The following is a 20,535-nucleotide window of genomic DNA, read 5'->3' as shown; positions in this document are numbered from 1 at the left end:
CAGTGTGTCAGCACTGTAGCAGTATGCAGCGAGGTGGATCTGGAAAATTACTGCTCCGCTCCTGAGGAGACGTGAGAGGGCAAGTTCAACTATGCACCTATGGGCATGATGGTGCTAACTTGTGAGGATACTGACTGCACTTGCACGTCTGTCTTGTCATTTACTTTTGATATGATGACAAAACATGAATGAACACCCCCAGTGCTGAAAGTGTGACTAAAACTCAATTAAGAACATCAGGTTTCAACATCTTTTAACTCAATGACCTCACTCAGCTCTTTCTTTTCAAGAGTGACACAAGCGGACAACACTTTGAGCAGGGAGGTAATTAGCCTGGTTTCTGGCATAAAGATTAGAGGCAGGAAAAACAAGCTCTGGCTCTGTTATAATATTATTAAACCTGTCAACCTCTCACAGAGACAAATACTAAAACCCACTCACTGACAATATTGCAACCTGCGCTGCAGTAGACGCTGCATTTAAGTACTGGGGGAAACTGAAGAAACAGTTACACCATGTAATAATATTATATCTCTGAGTTTGCATTTAAGGAACAAGATACAACATGTTAAGTAGTGAGCTTGAGAGTTGTTGAGAAACAGGTATATGTGTATATATTTTTGAATTTGAGAGAGAGCGGAGCTAGATGTTCCTCCCTGCTTCCAGTCTTCATGCTAAATTAGGCTAACTGCCTCCTAAAGAGTCAGGTAGTTGGTGGAGGCTAAAAAAAGACAAAAAAGGAGAGTGAATACTGGACTTACATTCACCTTGACTTTAATTAAATGCTCCTCTGTCTGCTGGGTAAATAGACAACTGTTTGCCATTCGTATGTTTAACCTGAAAGCGGCGAGAGCAAAGAAAATCGCTTAGGCTGCCCAGTCAAGGTTAGAGTTAATGGATGCTCTGACATAGCTAAAACAGATTAAATAAACAGCTAGCAAGTTTGTTTGTAAGGCTGTTTTGCACACGATGGCGCTAGTTACCATGCAATTCTATCCTATTTTCACAAAATATATTAAAGGCTACACTTCACCAACTCATCGAAACATGTTCAGTGTCAGACACCTTTGTCCATGCATTGTTTTTTATTTAAGTTCCTGGGAGCAAGTAGGGACACGTCTTAAAGCATGGGGAACCGTATTATGAATGTCTCCTCCCTTGTGCTTGACAAATGTTTGATGGGATAGAAAATTTGCATGCCTGTGTTCCCTCGTGTTCTCTACAGCGTAGCACTTCATCATTCCGACCGATTGCCGCCAAACCGCGTCATACCTCGTTACCATAAAGTTGCCCAGACTTCAGCTTTTTCTGATGCCCACACCACTCAAGACGGGGCTGCCAATGGGCATGCCACTGTTCAACACCAAGACACGCTGGCTCACATCGAAAATAAATGACTTGCAGTCACTTTGACTTTATGAGGTGGCAATAAATCAACATTGTGTTTGCAGCTGATTGCACTTGCCCCAACTTGCCAAATATTTAGTGCAGGTTTGAGGGGTTTTTACGCTGCTATACTGGCACAGTTGACTGTATAGAGCCTGTATAGATGTCACAGCAGAGGGACATGTAGCAGAGAAAAACACAGAGTAATTAATAACAGTAATTAATAAAAATATTCCTGTATAAAATATTCCTGTCCCAGGATCTGGCTTTATGCACATCTGATTACTGGCACGAATTACTGGTAAAACATATGGAACAGAGTCAATGTTATTTAAATGTAAAAGTCAAAATGAGGGTCTAATGAAATCAACCTGTGGCGCTTGTGAAAGACATCCGGTACTCTTCACAGGATTTCTAAATCACACCCAGGTCAAGTGAAAAATATTTTTAATATTCATCCTATTTGAAATGCTCTCTTTTCCCAGATTTAATCCAACAGGAGGAAAATGCTTCCAGGGATACTTGCCCTCCTGTTCATTACAGTCCCATTACTCCATCCTGAATATTATCACCTCTTGCAGTAAATGAGTAGTAGAAATACATATGAGTAGATCTCATTCTGCTAATAGGATGTGTGGCTTTGTCTCCCCTCTGCACAGTAGACTGGCCATTAATGAAAAACCTTTTTTTCAGAATTTACATTTATTATGTGGGCTAATCACAGCTGGCTAGCGGCAGTGTGGGCAATGTGATTAGTGTGTGAGCTCTAATTAAGTCTGTGAAGCCTCACACACTGGTGGACAGGCTCGGGGGGCTGCTACACACAGATGTAGGGGGAGGAAACACACTTGGTGCACTCACACACATACGCATCCACGCACATGCAGTGGATCAGACACATGGGAACATGTGATCCACTGTAAAGCGACTGTAAAACAACCAAACAATCTGCTCACTGTCTGCACCTCTGTTCACTGTTCACTGTTCACTGCAGCACACACACACACACACACACACACACACACACACACACACACACACGCACACGCTGACTCAGGTGGACGCTGCCGGTGACTGTGCGCCCCCAGCGGCGGCTCAGCGACGCTGCCGCTCCTGCGCCGGGGTTAAAAAGCGGCGGGCGGCGCGCCGGGGCGACAGTGTGGGGCGTGTTTGGACAAGAGACACAGAAAAGTTAGTAGCGGATTTTTCCGGCGCCTGACCTGCAGCAGCATCCGTCGAGAGCATCATGGCAAACAAAGCCCAGCAGCCTCCTCATCTGCACCTGGCCGAGGTCACCGCGTCCCAGTTCCTTGACATTTGGAAACATTTCGACACGGACGGTAGGACTTTTCTTCTTCTTCTAAAAGTTGATCCAGACTGAAATAATTTCATGACCTGTCTCTGAAGTAGATGACTGCTGTAAGACGCAGCAGATCGAGTGAAGGTTTGTAATGTGGAAACAGGGACTCAAAACATTCTGGTCTTGTAATAAACTATAATATCACGGCAGAAGTTTGTGGTTTGAGTGAAATGAAGTGACAATTTAGGAAATTTGAAATCGGGAAAACACAGTTTTGTCTATAATTGGTGATGATTTTCTTTGTCTTCATGTCTTCTAATAAATAAAGTAGCAACAAATGTACATTTTGGAGTTAAATAGCTGCTGTTTAAGAGCTGATTTCATAACATGAATTTTTTTCCGAATGATAAAGCTTATTATTATTATTATTATTATTATTATTATTATTATTATGAATATAGCCTATATAAGCAATTTTTTGTCATTAAGTTATTCTATTAAAAGACACAGTATACCGACATTTATATGGACTTTATAGAGTTCAAACATAAGCCGTAAACCGCATTTGAAATGGTGATGAAATCGTTGACGTGGATGCAGCTCCTCTGATGAGCGAAGTCCTCCACCCTGACATTCGATCACCAATTGGAGGCATTTGATTTAAACTCTCAACTGAAGTGTTGTTTAACAATCAATTCATTATCTAATTAGTGTTTCCTTTGAGTTACAATAACCGATAATTATTGATAGTTTGGATGTTACCCTATAAGTAATTGGCTCCTTGTATTGATATCCGTTTCCAATCAAAAATTGGTTTAAGTTTCATCAATAAGTCAAGTGTCTCAGCTTGTGCTCTTCACGCAGTGGGTGGAGATCTATAGCACTATCTGTAGTCACTATAGCAAAAACTGATTTATTTGATTGATATTGATATGATGTCTGTCCACATAAAATTTCCCCATGTATTAATTTATTCAACAACCTTTCCTCTCCAATACACACACACACACACACACACACACACACACACACACACACACACCCTCTTAGTCTCATCTTGTTGCATTGATCCCCTGTCTCCATCTAGATCTGTCACGTCAGTCTTTCTTTCCCGCTCTGCAGATATGTCTGTGCAATGTGCATGTGTCTGTGTTACAGTGTGACAGTACGACAAGTTCTTCTTAGTTTTGACAAATTCATCAGGCATTCTGCTGTCATGAAAGTCTCACTGAGAATTATGGACACCTCTGTTTTTTTCTCTCTTTGCCCATTATTGAATTGCTGAACTTGGTATAATTGGCTTACATTACAGCTTCAGAGGCTTCGTCCTGCGCTGGAGTACAGGCACTGTGCCCTTTGCTGTGCCAGATAATCAGGAGATAATGTCAAACTGACACCAACTTCCTGGTTATTAATGGTTAGATATGATCACCAAATTCAAATTGTCATAAATCATAAGCCAGTTAGACTGGGACGTATATATGACCAGTAATTCCTGGCTGCAGCTGGTCATTATTAAACAGCAAGTCCTCAGTCCTGCTTGTTCAACCACCTTTCTCAAGGTGTCCGAAGTGCACCTGCAGACAAGATGAGCGTGTTGCAATTATTCCTTTAAAACACAAACACACTCCTGGGAATTCATTGTTAACGCGATCTGTTTTGATGCATACATGCTGAAACATACTCCACAGGGAAATCAAGGTGGAGTGAGGAGTTGGGTGGGGGGGCTCAGCAGCTGAGCTCCTCCATGCGAACCTTTGAGCAGTCAAAGTTGTCATATCTGTTTTGTTTGGCTTGGTCAGAGTGTATGGATATCAGTCCTGTGCCACCCAGTCCTGATGCCGAGGCATTTTCCATACTGTGCTTTGCAGGGAGCCACTTTGCAAATCAAATACAACCAGTGTGCATCAACAGATTTGGCTGCAGTGTTTGATTTCTTGTCTCATTTCTGGGAGTGTCTTCTCGCTCAGCAGAAAGAAAGGGGAGCTAATTTGTTTGCTCAGACTGAGTAAACATCTCGGAGTAGCAGATAAAAATACACAGGAGGCGATGCACCCAGGGATGAGGAAACCACATATTCCCCTGTTGGCCCAGGATCAAATCTCATCTGAATTGCGTTTCTTGCAGCTCCTCTACTCCATGTCCCTCTCATCTTTCTCCGCTGCCTCTGTCAGGTCTTTTTAATTCAGTCGCTTCAAAGCTGCAAAAGGAAACAACTGCAGTTCCGTTTGCTAATTATAGACCATTTGCTCTCCATTGTTTCTATTAACCTGGATATGGAAAGTCGGAATATTAAGCAAAATCCACCTCTTGAATTGACTCGATCTCAACACAAAATATTTGAATAGGCGGGGCTGCACTCTACTTTGAAAGGCAAATGCACTTCTTACAGGCTTTAAATATGCACGTAGTTGGTACGGCAGCCTTCTTTGAGAGTTTTCCTGTGGTTCAGAATCAGAGCCAGAAGAGTAAAAAGTCTTTAACAGCGTCTCCTGGGACTGTAGTGACACAGTATCCTAAAAAGTGTGTATTTGGGCCAAAAAAGTGGTTGTTGGTGTAAGCTTTAAGTGTTTGTGCAGGCGGACCAAAGCATTTGAAGGCAAGTTGGTAGGAGCACTCTCATGACGAGGTATAAAACTAATTGTTTAACATTTAAACTGAATTATGTTGAAATGAGTTGAGGTTGAGCATAAAGTGTATCCACTGGCAGTGGTTTTTTACATCTGTGCATTAATATAGCATCATTAATATTCACTGTAAATGAGGAGTATGTGCTCACTGGATTTGGGGCACTTTGAGACAACATGGACACTGTAATTAGGCTGCAGCATAAAGAATTTCATTGGAAAAAAAACATAGGGCACCTTAAGCATATAGTTGTGGTTTAAAAGCAGTTTGGAACAAAAATGCTTTTCCTCCATCTGAATGAGCACAGCACAGCCACAAACAGATGCTCCCTCATGCACAAGTATAATGAGGTGTATGGATCTATTGCTGCATCTATTGAATGTATGAAAGTGCTCCGACATAATCTGTTCATAAATCTATTTTTATTGTCATTTTATGCCATTCGCCTTGTAGTTAATCACATTTTATTCTGTTTAATTAACAAGCAGGTCATTTCTCTCCCGAGCTTTAAATGTCAATAAAACCCACAGGAGGGAGGCTCGATAGCAGCGAGGCATTCCACTGTCCCACTTATTGAAACAGCGTCATGTATTCATGAGTGTGAAAACATCACTAAGGAACATATGCATGCCCACACACACACATGCACAAAAATTTCCATGGATAGAACAAAGACACTAAGATGTTTGTTGGCTGGGGAGAGGATGAGTTACATAGAAGATGGCAGAGAGTGAGTTAGAAGGAGAGGAGAGGAAGAGGATGGCATAATAATCTTTGTTAGTGTTTAATGAGGCAGCTCTGCCTTCCAGGGTTTTATTGAAGCAGCTAGTCACATCGTTTGGAGCCATCTGTCCAACCATTCAGCATGCTTGTTGATAGAATATTGGCACTGGTTCAGAGGCTACCTGGGTGAAGCATGCACACTCATTTGTCCTCTGCATAGGTTCTGTCAAGACCAACGGGAACAATGATAAAATAAGATGAGATGGAAATCAACTGCATTTGTTTTTGTTTTTTTTAGGCTAAGTTTGTCATTACAGAATCCAAAGAGATATGATGGACATCCTCTTAGAATAAACAGCATTTGACCGAAGTGACCCTTTCACAGTAAAACAAGGTTAAGACATTTTCAGATGGATAGTTGGAAGCTTCAGTTCTTCTTCGCTTCACAGTTAAGTTCAGGTAGAAATGGTCTGAAAATCAGCCGTTTATTTTTGGGATCACACCGTTATTTATCACATTACATTGTTGTCCGTATTGATTCGTCCCATTTGCCAAACCCCCCTCTGAATGCAGTATTGATCCCCGTCGAGTAAAAGAAGCTGCCTTGTGGATCATCACCTTCAAAATCCTAGAAAGGCAATTTTCCGTATATAGCTTCTCCTTGCGTACAACCCTGTGAACACACAGTCTTTGAGGAGTGATCAGTTTGCATCGTGTCAGTCAATAGTCTACTCTATTGAGCCAGAGGGGAAGGAAGAGAGTTATTGGTAAAAGGCTCATGTTTGAATCAATACCAGCAAAACTGAACCATGCTGCCATCTGTTTGATACTGTGACACCGCGACCACATCTGTGCTGATGGGGCTTTTTGCATGTCAGCAAAACTGACCAAAGCCCTTTGTGGTATCATACAGCATTATGGTGTGTCTGTCTCACAGGTAATGGCTACATTGAGGGGAAGGAGCTGGAGAACTTCTTCAGGGAGCTGGAGATGGCCCGAAGAGGAGCAGGGGTGGTAAGTCCAGGGACCAGACATTAAACACAGACAGATATACTGACTACTCAGGCTTCACTTATATTGAGTACCAATCTGTTCTAGGACCCTTCAAACCCCACATTCAGAGAAAAGATGAAGGAGTTCATGCAGAAGTTCGACAAGAACAAAGATGGACGGATTGAGATGTCAGAGGTGAGGCTTTGGAGGTGCTCTGTGTATTATGCCTGGTAATCAGTTTTGTCTTGAAAAGAATAATTTGACATTCTGAGAAATATGCTTATTTTCTTGTCAGAGTCAGATGTGAAGCCACTCTCATATATTTTGCTAGAGTCAGCAGCCTTCGAGGTTATCTTAACATAAAGATTAGAAATAGGGGAAACAACTCAACTCAAAATTTCATATTGAGTCTAGTTGTCTCAGATTGTGTAAAGTGAGATTTCCATGTCTTTTTTGATTATAAAGCAGGTCTAGGTTCTGTATTAATACTGTGAAAGTATCAGAGCACTCAGTCCATGGAGAAATGCACTCAACCAGTATCCAAAAACTGTGACTTAAAATGAGACACCAGGACTTCTGTAACTTCATGATGTCACAGCAAAGCAGTCACTGCTCTCAGCCATGCAACAAGCCCAGTCCACTGGAGCCCAACATCCAGACTCGCAGGGTTCGGTTTCTCTGAGCGCTTACCTGAAGTCTGCAATATTTTTATTCTTTCATGTAGTAAACAGTCAGCCAATCTGACTGACTGGACTGTTGTTGCTAGAACTCTAGAGAGAAGCCTGAGAGAGGAGATGTAAAATTACACTGAGATGGTTTTTGGTTCTTACAACCACAAATATAACTTCTTATGGATAACAAATCACCAGAAAATTGTAAAATATGGGACCCTAAATACATTTGGGGAAATATGCTCATTCACTTTGTGGCTGAGAGTAAGATTAGAATATATATATTACTCATATATATATGTGTGTGTGTGTGTGTGTGTGTGTATTTTTTGATTGCGCATGAACTCACTGTTGCTAATTTCACTGAAATGTGGCTGCGACCCAAAAACAAAAGTTTGGGTTTTCTGCTCTCTATGGAAAATGAGAAAAAGTTGTAAAAAAAAAAAAAAAGTGAGATAATTCACAGCCAAAGGAATACAGTTCAAGTGATGCTTCACAGGCCTGATCAATACTCCAATCGATTGCATAAATGCAGTCTTTATGATGGTCTCTGTGGAGCGTCGGTTTGGGATATTGCTTTCCCCTCGATTTTACCATTTGTGAGAGTGAGATCTGAAAAAAGATGCTTGAAAGAGGGCGTCTGCAATATCAATATCAAAATCTCCAAATGAGTTATAGGTCCTACTATTATAGTGAAAAATCCAATCTAAAGGCTTTGTCTGAGCATCCAAAAAGATGTTGTTTTTTTTATAATTCCAATTTAGACATAGCCTTGCCTCTGAGGTTGTGTCTCTCTATTATTTATGTCTGAGTTGCCCATTTGAAGCTTTGCAGACAAAAAGCTCCCCGGTCTCCATCTCTTGTCCCCCAGCATTTCAGCTCCCCCATCTTGTGTTCTCACCACTCCCACTTTCTTGTCATTTCTCCCTCTAGCTGGCCCAGATTCTCCCAACTGAGGAGAACTTCTTGTTGTGCTTCAGACAGTTTGTCAGCTCCAGTGCTGAGTTCATGGCGGTAAGAGAGTGTTTCTGAGTGTGTGTGGATGGACCGGTATATTTTTTTTGATGTAAAGCTGCTGCCCCTCCCTTAACAAACTCTGTTATTTGATGTAATGGATGGATGGATGAAAGCTTGTACAAAAGCTTCTTGTTCACTATGAAATGCCATTAGCAAGGACGAGCTAACTTTACCAAATCATACATTATAGACCAGAGTCAGTCAACCATGGAGGGCTCACAGCCTGCATGTTTCTTTTCATTTCTACCTACTTGCTAATTTCCTGGATTAGTTCCTTCTTTATGGTTGTAGGTTTACTTGTTGGAAAATAAACCAGAGCAGTCTGGGATGGAAACCACAGACTCTCTGTCTCCATTGCACACGGTTGCCTGATTACAAATCGAGTGACCACACCTGGTCCATCATGAACATTGACTACAGAACTGGCTGAGCACAGATAAAGGATCATATGTGGCACGGGAGTGAGGAGAAAAAAGACAGTTGAGATATAAATCCCCTCAGTGGAGTTAGAAGGAGGAGTAGGTGGTTTACACTGGGACTGATTTCATTGAATGTTTTAGTGAGTATTATACAGCAAACCCTCCTGATATTTGTTGTGTCTGCTGCAAGGCTTGAGAGGAGGATTGATTAGTGTTAATTACTTAGCCTGTAAATTTTTCTCTAAAGTGTCAATGTGTCTTCTGGTCTATGCAGATAAGTTCTGCGCTGTTAGGGGTAATAGAGATATTTGAATCTCAACATGCACTGCAGACCTGAGCTTTAAGCAAGAAAATTGATTGAATCAAATATGAATTGGATAATGGGAACATATATGAAGTCTCCATGCCTAAAATCTCTATAAAGTATAAAAGAAACAGAAACTAAAATGTTAACAAATGATCCTCATACACATTTGTTTACATAGAGAAGCATGTTTTGGCCTAAAATGTCGGAAACTTCACTGGAGCTAACAACTTTCTCAGCTGGTCACACCTGGACGTAATTTGGTCGCGCCCTTTCGTTTTTGGCAACATGAGTTCCCGTGTCACTGTTTCATGAGCAGTGCCATGAATGGGCCACATTGCCTACAATAGCCACACAGCATAGCATTTCCAGAAGCACAGGTACTGCGTTAGCCATTGTGGTTGAAAGCAGTACTTTGTCTTCTTCTCTGGCACAGTTGGGCTCTTCCTGTCTGCACCTGCACTCCCATCAGCAGTCGTGCCTGTGTCTATGCCTCTCATTGGCTCTCCCTCTCCACCAGCCTCCTCCCCTCTCTCCTCATTTTGTGCGTACACGAGCCAGTGAAGTAGAAGAAGTACTTCTTTCAACCACAATCGCTGACACACTACCTTTGCCAAATGGGCACCAAAATAGCCTAATGATCATCAAGCCCTCGAACAAATCCAACCATGTGAGATTTTTATTCACAGACTCTCAAGAAACGCTTGCATATGCCATTTTGGTCAGTGTCTGGAGCCCTGCACTTATCTGCACTTTTGAACCTGCTTTATTGCTAGTCAGGAACAAAAATGATATGATAATATTTCCATGTGGTCCACACAGATACATCCAGACAGTGACCATTAGCAAAGAAACTAAATCAGTTTAGCTAACATGCAAGCAGTCAACAAAATTACCACTAGAGAACTAGTGACTAGCAGCACCTCACAGAAATCGAGCATGTCCATTTCATTCTGTATATAACAACCAAACTGTTCAAAAAAAAAAAAAAAACCATACATGAAAAGTTCCAAGTGTGGTATAGTTAAGTGCTGTGAATTATGAATAATGAATGGACGTCAGAGTAACAAAAAGCCCTTCACAGAGCATGATGTGTGCTGAAAGGTACCAGAAAAAGGAAAATCATTTATTCCACAAAATACCCCCAGAAGATAAGAAAATGGCAGATTTCATGTTAGAGCTGCTGCAGGGAAAGGATGGAGCCAATTAGAAACGAGTTACATGTAGGGCAGAGTCCTTGTCTCCTGTGTCAAACTGAGAAGGAATAATGAAATGAGAGATGGAGGGTGAATGAAAGAGAAGGTGTGGAAGGAGAGAAGGATACAAAGGGCAATTGGGAGATGGTGTAAATGAAATGCCGATGGGAAGCTGAGAGCCAGAGTTTGAGAACATAAAACAGGAGAGGAGGATTAATCTGTCTTTGCTGAAGAGTGCAGGGAGGAGGAGGTGGGCAGAGAGGTTTTTAAAGGGTTAGAATGAGGAAGCAGAAACTTCTATTTTCAGAGTCATATATAATGGATAACACCACTGTAGCTCCTCTCTGCAGAGCCCAGAAGAGGAGCAGAGGGGTAGGAGGAGAGGAGGAGGAGAAGGGGGAAGGCCATCCATCTTTGATAAGGAGCCCTTCTTTGGACAGGGACAGCTGCTAGATTAAAACATTCATTAAAATGAGTTTCTCTGCCTCGTTTCTCTCTCACTCTGTCGTTGCCCTCTGCTCTGTGTGTGGGCGAACGGGATTGTATTGAAAACTGTGTGATTACAGTGATGGTCCAGGTTTCTGTGGTCGTCCCCTCTGGAACGATTTCTGCTCTGCACCAGAGAAAAATCAAACTCTTAGCACAGTGAAAGAGCGAGCTGGCGTTCGATCAGAGAGGATTTATGTATGGGGGAAGAAATGCAAATCACTCTGGAGAAGAGTGTCTTTGTGCTGAGGAAACTCAATCCACTGTTGCCTTTGTTTTGTTGATTTCTTTTAGGCATGGCGGCGGTATGATACAGATCGCAGTGGCTACATTGAAGCAAATGAATTGAAGGTATGTCATAAATATATATCATGCAAGTCAACACATTCAAGTCAAACTTTATTTATGGAAGTGGCTTTTATGTAAAATGTCATAATCATCCTAAGGGAAGGGTAACCTTCAATACCTAATTTACAAATATTACAAATACCCATTATTTATTCATATGCTTAGAAAGTCATACTTATTCTTATTTTGTTATGTCTTTTTTCTTTCTTTTTTCCCCTATGCACATTCATTTTCACATCAACACACACACACACACACACACACACTTACTTACAGAGCACCCCACCCTAAACTGTAATTATCAGCTTGTAATAGTGAAGTACCCACTTAAGTAGCTACTTAAACCATAGTCTCTATGTTTTCCTGTAATCAATTAAATTTTATTTACATATATGTAAACCACTGTAATAGTCTAGTTTTCTTAATGTGCATGCACTTGTGTGCATTTATGTTAAACCTCCTCCTATTTATGTTGTTTTGCACCAATAAAAAGGAAGGAAGGGGCAAAATCAATCTGCTACATTTTTTGTGTTATGGTCGGTAACTACCTTATTATCAGACTGTATGTTTAAACAAAAAGTTAAACACTCTGGGAAATACACTGATTTGCTTTTTTGCCAAAATTTAAGGAGTAGATTGATACCACTCTTATGTCTGTATACTTAAATATGAAGCTAAAGCCAGCTAAGCTAATCAGTCCCAAAATCTACCAACCATCACCTCCGTACTTGTCTGCCACCTTCTTGTAACCTTTTACATTTATGTTTTTGTACAAATTAAACAGCTAAACTAATATAAACTAAGCTAACATCCTGCTTACCAAGCTAGCTTTATTTTTTAGCGTCTTCTTAGCAAAATCTCAGCAAGAAAGCAAATAAGCATTTTTTCAGAAATGTCAACTTATCTTTTAAGGCCCCTGAAACAACAGGAAAAAATATTTATTCTCCTAAAGACACTACTAAGTAAAGATAAGAGACTGACATAGTAAATATGCATCAAGCTGTAGGTCTTTGCACTGTAGGGGCCATCAGGGGTCATTTTAGTTATATTAACTTCCACTTCCAGTGTAGTGCTTCACCTTTTTTTTGATACATAAGAGCATATGGGCGAGTAAAGCCAGGCAACAACTTTGACAGAGGAGAGTTAAGTGGCTGCCCCACAGGAAATTCCCCAATGACCATGAGTGTGCTTATCAGGTGAGGATTCAGATGCAAAAAGCTTTACAGATTAAACAAATCTTATCACTTCATCACCTCTAGGAAACTGTGTCAAATTATATAAAGGAAAATGCTCCACGCCGGGGAGATGAGTGTTAATGGGGTCAGTGATTATGCCTCATGTACAGATTATGCTGCTTGGGTTGCTCGGGGATCACATTTCTTCCAGCTGACCAGGTGCAGAGGACTTACTCAGGTGTGCCTTGTAAAAGCTTTGGGAAAATGCAGATGAGATCACAGGCAGCAGACATATGTCCGACCATATGATTGGGAGCAGAAATGGAAAATATCATAGTATATTGACTCAAATGCTGTACAAGTGATATAAGAGTGCATTAGAGATAATGCTACTTTACTGCACCTCAAGAGACTTTACACTTTTACTGCATTACATTTATTGTACCAAATGGCTGTAGTTACTTTTTATTAATTAGGATTTTACATACAAAACACAAAATAAACTCATAAAATACTATTGTTATCCTAATGTGTCATTCTCTCTATCCTTCTTTTCTGATCTTCCATCCCTATGATCTTCTTCCTTACCCTCCTCGTCTCCTAATTTCGTTTATTTTTCATCTATCTCTCCAAATATTTAGAAGATACAAAACTGCTCCCTCTTATTTACTATCCTTACTTGTTCTTTGCATTCTTGAGTATGTTTCTGCCTTCGCTATTACTTGGTGCCAGTAAAAACCTGGTAACTGTAGTTAAGTAAAGGATTTGAGTACTTCTTAAAAAATAAAATACACTACAGCATCTAATCATCAAATGCACATTTATCCCTAAACTTTGAATAAATCTCCTGTATAGTTTTTCTCTACAGTGCTGAAAACTGAATATGCCATACTTTTGCATTTTCTTTCTCTTTTCTTTTCTTGTTTTTTATCTCCGTGTGTCTCTGTCCTCAGGGTTTTCTGTCAGACCTGCTGACGAAGGCTAACAGACACTACGATGACCAGAAGCTGCAGGAGTACACACAGACTATAGTAAGAATCACACATGGACTCATACACACTCAGACACAATGGAGAAGCCCACACTTCCTACAGACGGTATAATTGGACAGTCTATAGTTATCAGAAGTTACTGTTATTCTCTTTGACTAAACTCAGGAACATAAGGCTCATCTTTATTTCTTATTGATGTCCACAAATATACAGATTCTTTCAAAAGGAGCAGGTCAGTTTAAACTTGTTTTTCCCAGATTTTATGTACCCACCTGTCCAAAAGTTGTTTTGTTCTCCTCTGCACACCAAAGTGTCGTAAACAGGGTCTCAGCTCAGAAAGTGGTTTCAATAAGATAAAGTGAGGAGAAAAGTTGAGTGCACAAGCATCGCTCAAAGTGAGCTATAAATAGCTAAACTGGTAGTGTGTTTTCCTGTGTGTGTTCTTAATAAAATTCATATTCTGCGAGGAAAGAAACAATGTGAGCCGTCTTTATGAAAGGTCTAGTGTGCATCTGTCCTGAAGGACCTCAGAGGCCTATCGTGTTGGTGGCAGCAGCACTGTGCGGCTGAGTGGTCATGACCCATCATGTCCTGCAGGTTGTGTTTACAGCCCAGATGTGCTCACATCTGCTTCTTCCTGGAAGCCCCAGAGCTGACCTGACCTGATTTGCTGAAGCAGTTCCACATAAATAAACTTCACACAATAATTAAAGGAGTACAGAAGGTTTTTAGATATTTTACCCATAATGCTCATTAACTGACGACATGGACACTGGTATATTTCTGGTGTCGTTGGTTTAGCATTACCTGCAGGAAATATACAAATATAAAGCAAATAACTTACAGGATGATGGGCAAGGTTCGACTGTGTATTCTAAGATAGAATAATATATTCTATCTTAGAATACACATTATATTGGCATCATAATATATTATAATAATATATTATAATGCTAACACTAACAATCACAATGCCTTCCCCAGAGTCTGGCTAAGTGGTGCTGTTTTATTTTATTTTATTTTTAAGACATTTAAAAAGAAAAATATGTCAATTAATTCTTTGAAACATGTTTTAGATTCATGGTTTCACAACCAAACATACCTCCATTAACACTGTGTTTCTTTTGGAAAATGCAATGTTTTAAGAAAGGCCTTTTTGAAATCTCTTTTGTGCGTTTTCCTTTTTTTTTAATTCAACTCCCACCTGAAAAAGAGAATTTTTAGATTACTATTCTGTTAGGTTCACCATCAGATGCATTGGCTGAAATATGTGAAGCAAGTTTTATGGACACTTCCCTTCACTGTTAAACATCTAGAACTATGAATAAAATGTGGATGAATAATAAAAGGAACTTTATGGTTGTTCATTCTGTTTCGCAGTCAGTGAAATTTATGGGACCACATTTTCCATCATCTTGACAGCGTATACCTATAAAAACTTTCCTTTCAGTGTCTCTCCTCTGTCCCTTCCTATCTCTGTTCTGCTTCCACTTTGTAGCTCAGGATGTTTGATCTGAATGGAGATGGGAAGTTGGGCCTGTCAGAGATGGCGAGGTAATGTGCAATTTTACTTGCCTCTGTTCACTAAATAAATGTTGAAACACATTGCCCGCCGGCGGATTTGAATAATTTAACAGCTATTGTGTCCGCTAATGAAGTCCCTCTCTCCCTCAGGCTTCTCCCTGTTCAGGAGAATTTCTTACTCAAATTCCAGGTAGGTAACGAACATGGTGCACAAAACAGCTCATTTGGGGGCGACCTGAATGGCTGAATGGTTTGGGTGCATACCACATGGCCGTGAATACCCTCAGCAGCAGTTTCGATTCACAGCCTTACTGTTTGCTGCTTTTCTTTCCACATGTCAAAATAAATAAATAAAAATACATTTAAAAATAGCCTGTTTGTGACTGAAATAATTACTATGGAGTAACTTTTATTTTGGAATATTCATGATAAACCTAGTGTTTTTGATGGAGTTTTGTCTTCCTGTGACTTTGATTTATGACAGTTTGTAGCCTGGTGGTGAAACTCGAATCTTTTTTTTTTTTTTTTACAGGGTGTCAAGTTGACTACGGAGCAGTTCAATGCCATCTTCACATACTATGACAAGGTAAGTGACATTTTGTTCAAGGTGGTAAAAAATATCAGTTGTTGACTGCTTTTCACGCGCTCCCAAGCATACAGCTGAATTCAGAGCTTCTGTTTCACTAGCCTTCTGTCGTCACCGTATTGTAGCAAAGAGAGTCTCTTCCATCTGTCTTACTGAAAAGCTGTGGTGGTCCCCTGGTTTTCTGACCATGTTTTCTGAGCTTGTTTGATAACCGCTACAATGCTGGACAGTGACATTTGAACACCTTGTCATACTTAATTAGAGACTGTTAGCAAAGGTTATTTTGTGAGCAACAATATGGATTCCTATGAGTGTTAGCCACAGAGGCCCCATTAAAGCATCGTTGGGGGTGTTTGGCGCTTATTTAATGTAGCCAAGGCTAGTGGAACAGAAGCTAGCTTGACATGGGGTCTGTATCTGAAACCTAATAAATAAAACGTAGCTACATTCACCCTTTAAAATAAGAATAGAAATGCAACAGTGTTTGAAAAAGCTTAATTCAAGTTCTCTGGATGAGTCAGAGCTGTTTGTTTGGAGTTTCCCTTTTGTAAAAATAAATCACTTTTGCATAAATATGCAAATTGCTTGTTTTTGTACCAAGTGCACTCCCCATCTGCCTAGGGATATGAGTTGGGCTTGGCACACCTTAGTCCTTTGTAAACAGCTCAGGATGGTGGAGCAGTGTGGTTCAGTTAATGGCCACATTTTCCACATTAGCAGTAGATTGTTGGGGAGGGATTACAGGGAGGGGGATACAAGACATTGGGGAATAGAGCATGGTAACAGTGGATGGGATAGGGGGGGTGTACTGTACATCAGCTAAATAATTTTTCTTGTTTATGACTGTGAGTTTCTGTCAGCCTGAAGGAGCAGCTTTAATCTAGGTAGCTATAAGGGGACTGAATTAAATTTTGAGACAGTACCCAAGTGAGCCTGTGATGTGGCACAGCATCTGTTCTCTTGTTAGCTCTGTTGTTAGCTCTGATCATCTGCTAAATGCTTCCTATATTCCATATATTTAGGTGCCGGCATACAACATTTTAATTGAATTTTTTTTTTTTTTCTGGTTCCTGAGGCTGTTTTAGTAGCAGTATGATAGCCAGTTCAACAACAAAAACAACAACCATTGTGCGTCCTAGGTTTGCAGAATACACCATCTTTTGACTGTATATCATGTTCACGGTGGTAAAACTTAAAAATACACTACAAAAATCTATTATGGATACTATAATTGCTTTATGTGGGTTCTAATTACTGAATTATTTCCCTATGGTTTCCCATTAGAGTGAAATTCTGCTGAGATTAAGCACTATGTTGTTTTACATTGTCAACAGATAAAATATCAGTTTTTGAGCTGAGAAATAACATCAATATTTGGTCAGTAGGAAAGAGGATTTGGAGTATTTCAAGATTTCAAGTGGTGGGAGAGGTTTGTTTTATGTACCTGAGCAGGGAAAGGTAGTTTTTTTGCATCTGCCAATGTTATTACTGGTCAGTAATAGGACATAAAATTTCTTGAAAATCTTAACAATGGGAAATTGAATATTCTTTAACTGGCTCTAGCAATTATATAATTTGACAATATAGTTCCATGGCTGAGAAAACCCTACAAAACACTGACATAAAAAAATCTTAGTACAAGGTCCACTGATGGGAAATTTTCTGAGAAATCAGATTGGTATTTGGTAATAATAAACATCTAAACTCAATATTTTATGTGTCATTTTACTTCGGCATTAAAAGTCAGAGAGCAGAGTCATAATGGAGTGGTTCCTCACACCAGTTGGGGGTTTGCGTGCATGTTCATGCCTTGACTGAAGGCTTGCAGTCTCCCTTGCTCACTTGCTGAAGACAGGATTGAATATTCAATTATAGATGAGCCACTGCAGTCCATTCATGTAGACACTCTCTGCGAATGGAGCACTACCATTTATGTGTGTAATCAGTTTCATCATTTTGTTATGAGCTCAGCCCTGCAGCTGAAACACAGGCAGCTGCTGTCGTTGGTGCTGAGAGATCTTGGCAGGGCAAAGTGTGGCCAGTCAGCTGAGCACTAACGTGGCTCACAGTGCTTACAGTGCCACTGCTCCTAACTGTGTGATGCCTTGAAAATGTCTGACACGCAAGGTTGCACGCAACTTAGAGCAAGTGGCTGATACCTGATGTTGCTCTGGTTCCCAGGTCTTTCATCCCAAAAGGGAAGATAAACAGAATTCACACTTTATTCCCTGGATCTGGGACACCTCAGGACTGTAGTGTAAACATCAGAGAGTATTTACTAATGAAAAAAAAAAAAGCCTGGCAAGCCACTAAGCTCTGAAGGCATCTTGAAAATGAGCCTAGATGAACAGGACGTGTTGTTTTCTTGCCACTTGCCAAAGGAAAATTTCCAACAATTTGGACTTAATTTCTGGCACCAAGATGTAAACACTACTGTGAGACATAACTCACTAATTAGCAGAGTGGCACCATATTGACTTTATAGCTAACCTCATTTACAGAATTGTGAATGGGAAGGCCTTTTTTAAATGATTGTTCATGAATGGCCATTTGGCTGGAACAGTCATGATGGCTGCCACCAAATATTGAATGAAGTAGAGCAGCGCACAAACATGAAGAAGCCCAGAATCCAAACAGAGCTGGTGACCACTGTTCAGAAAAAAACAAAACAAAACAAACAAATAAACACAAAGAAATAGAGAGCTACATATTGTTGAGTTGTAGTTTCGATGGTTGTTGTGTAATGTGTTCCTGTTGACTCCTTTTAGGATGGGAATGGCTACATTGATGAGCAGGAGTTGGATGCCCTGCTACGAGACCTTTACCAGACAAACAAGAAGGTGAGCTGAAGGCTTCGGAATTTCCCACAAACCGTCTTTTTAAAAACATGGTGCTACTTATTATTTTGACATGTAAAGGTAATTTATTCCAATTTCTGGCACCAGAAAACCCAGAGGAACAAATCCTCATGTTATGCAGATGAGACCCCCCCCCCCCAAAACTTTCAGATCGGCTGATCTCCAACACAATCACTTCACCCTGCAGAGTTTTACAACTAGTAGTGCCACAGAGCAGTGTTTTGATTCCACATATTTTTGTATTTGTACTGAGCACACATCCTGCTGCTAGTTTAATCCTATGGCAATGACAAACTGACAGTTAAGAAAGTTGGGGAGAAGAAGAGCCAGCTTGCAAACACGGATGAAAACAATGCAGGTTTCAAAAGGTTTTATGTGGAAGGAAACCACAATACTTTGTGGTGAGAAACCACCAAAATAAGGTCCCTTTAAGTGTTTCTCTAAACCTTAAAACCATCAGGACACTGAATAGTCAAAACAACTCAAAATAAAACAATATGCCAGCAGTATAAAATTATATTTATCATTATTATCTTTTCTAACCAGAAACCTTCATCTGTTGTTCACTTTCTTTAATTTTTTTTTTATGCTATGCTCTCTCTAACTAACAGAGGGTTTGGTACTAGTTACATTTAAATAGCCTAGCCTTGATTTTGTATTTCTACTTGATTCAGATCCCTAGTTGACCTCCTCAGCTTCACTGACTCCTTGTTACCTCCCTGTCTCTCTTTCAGGAGGTGGACTTGAAGAACCTGACAGGCTACAAGCAGAGCATCATGAGCCTGTCTGATGGAGGGAAGCTCTACCGTGGCGAGCTGGAAATCGTCCTCTGCAGGGAGCCAATCGTGTGACTCTTTCTCCTCTCTTGTTGCATATCATCATTTTCTCTGCCTGCCCCACCCTCCTCTCCTGAGACCACACCCATTTCCAGCTGCCTGGCAACATATACCAGGTGCATGTGCCGGACACTCCCACCTCTACCATCATTTCCCCAACTCGCCCTAAAGTTACAACATCAGAATGAATGATAAGTGCACCGCCAGCACACAACAGCTCTTCTTCCTTAAACCCTTATTTTCTCAACCCTGACCGTGACCTGTGTGAAATCTCTGGCTCTTCACCTTCTCAACTCTTCCCCATGTCTTTTACCATTTCTGTCCCTGTCGCCCGTGCTGTGCCTGACTTGCAACTCCTGACCAAAAGCCCAAACCCCGTATTCCACAGAAACAACCTTTTGACCTATTGATGACCCCTGAACCTTGACCTCAGCTTCATTGACCCAACTATTCCCTTGCTCTATCAACTTTGCATTAGATACAATATATAGTCAAACAAAACTGCAGTCGGCTGAAGTTGAATTTATTGAATTTATAGTCTGTGATGGAACTGATGTTTGATTTTTCCACTTACATTTGTCCTGAAACCCTCTTGTTCCATTAAATCTCTTCTGTACCATTGCCATGATATGATTTTCATTTTCAGTGTTTGTTTTTGGCTGATACTGTCAATTGAAAATATTAATAAAATGTCTTAAGATAAAATCTGTTTTGACATTTTTTGAATTTGATTTGAACTGCCAGTGGTGGGTCATGCCTTGACCGAAACGAGTACCTCCTGGAGCTTGGCCTTACAGTTTGGATGTTTTTTACTTCATAGCCATTCAGTGCTGTGTCATTCTCTGCAGCTTACATCTCTGGATTACTTCCTGTTGTGCTGACCTTCAGCATACCGCTATTTTATCGAGGTGTCCCAGCTTTAAACTGCTCCCTCACCTTCAGTACACCAGCACAAGCATAAAAAAAGTTTAACGATGGATGCAGTCACAGGAGCAACATGGTGTACAATAGCTATAGTGAGGTAAGCTCGGAGAGACACTAAAATTGGACACAGCTTGTGTTGGTTGTTGGTGTTGGGCAGCTTAATGCGCGC

General features: G+C 40.5%; 1 protein-coding gene across 1 annotated transcript; it reads left to right on the top strand.

The window, feature by feature from the left end:
* The first annotated feature begins 2,524 nt into the window (after positions 1-2,524).
* On the top strand, positions 2,525-20,147 carry calb2a (calbindin 2a). The gene is made up of 11 exons (XM_071457679.1): positions 2,525-2,726; positions 6,975-7,051; positions 7,136-7,225; positions 8,635-8,715; positions 11,418-11,474; positions 13,600-13,677; positions 15,137-15,192; positions 15,313-15,352; positions 15,695-15,748; positions 18,517-18,588; positions 19,341-20,147. Exons 1-11 carry the CDS (start codon positions 2,633-2,635, stop codon positions 19,455-19,457), a joined length of 816 nt encoding a protein of 271 aa, XP_071313780.1. The 5' UTR covers positions 2,525-2,632; the 3' UTR covers positions 19,458-20,147.
* Positions 20,148-20,535: the final 388 nt, after the last annotated feature.

Source organism: Trachinotus anak, unplaced genomic scaffold (assembly GCF_046630095.1).
Source record: "Trachinotus anak isolate AG129_WGS33_773 ecotype Australia unplaced genomic scaffold, CSIRO_AGI_Tana_v1 ptg000002l, whole genome shotgun sequence".
NCBI lineage: Eukaryota > Metazoa > Chordata > Actinopteri > Carangiformes > Carangidae > Trachinotus > Trachinotus anak.
This window is presented reverse-complemented; position numbering and strand designations above follow the sequence as displayed.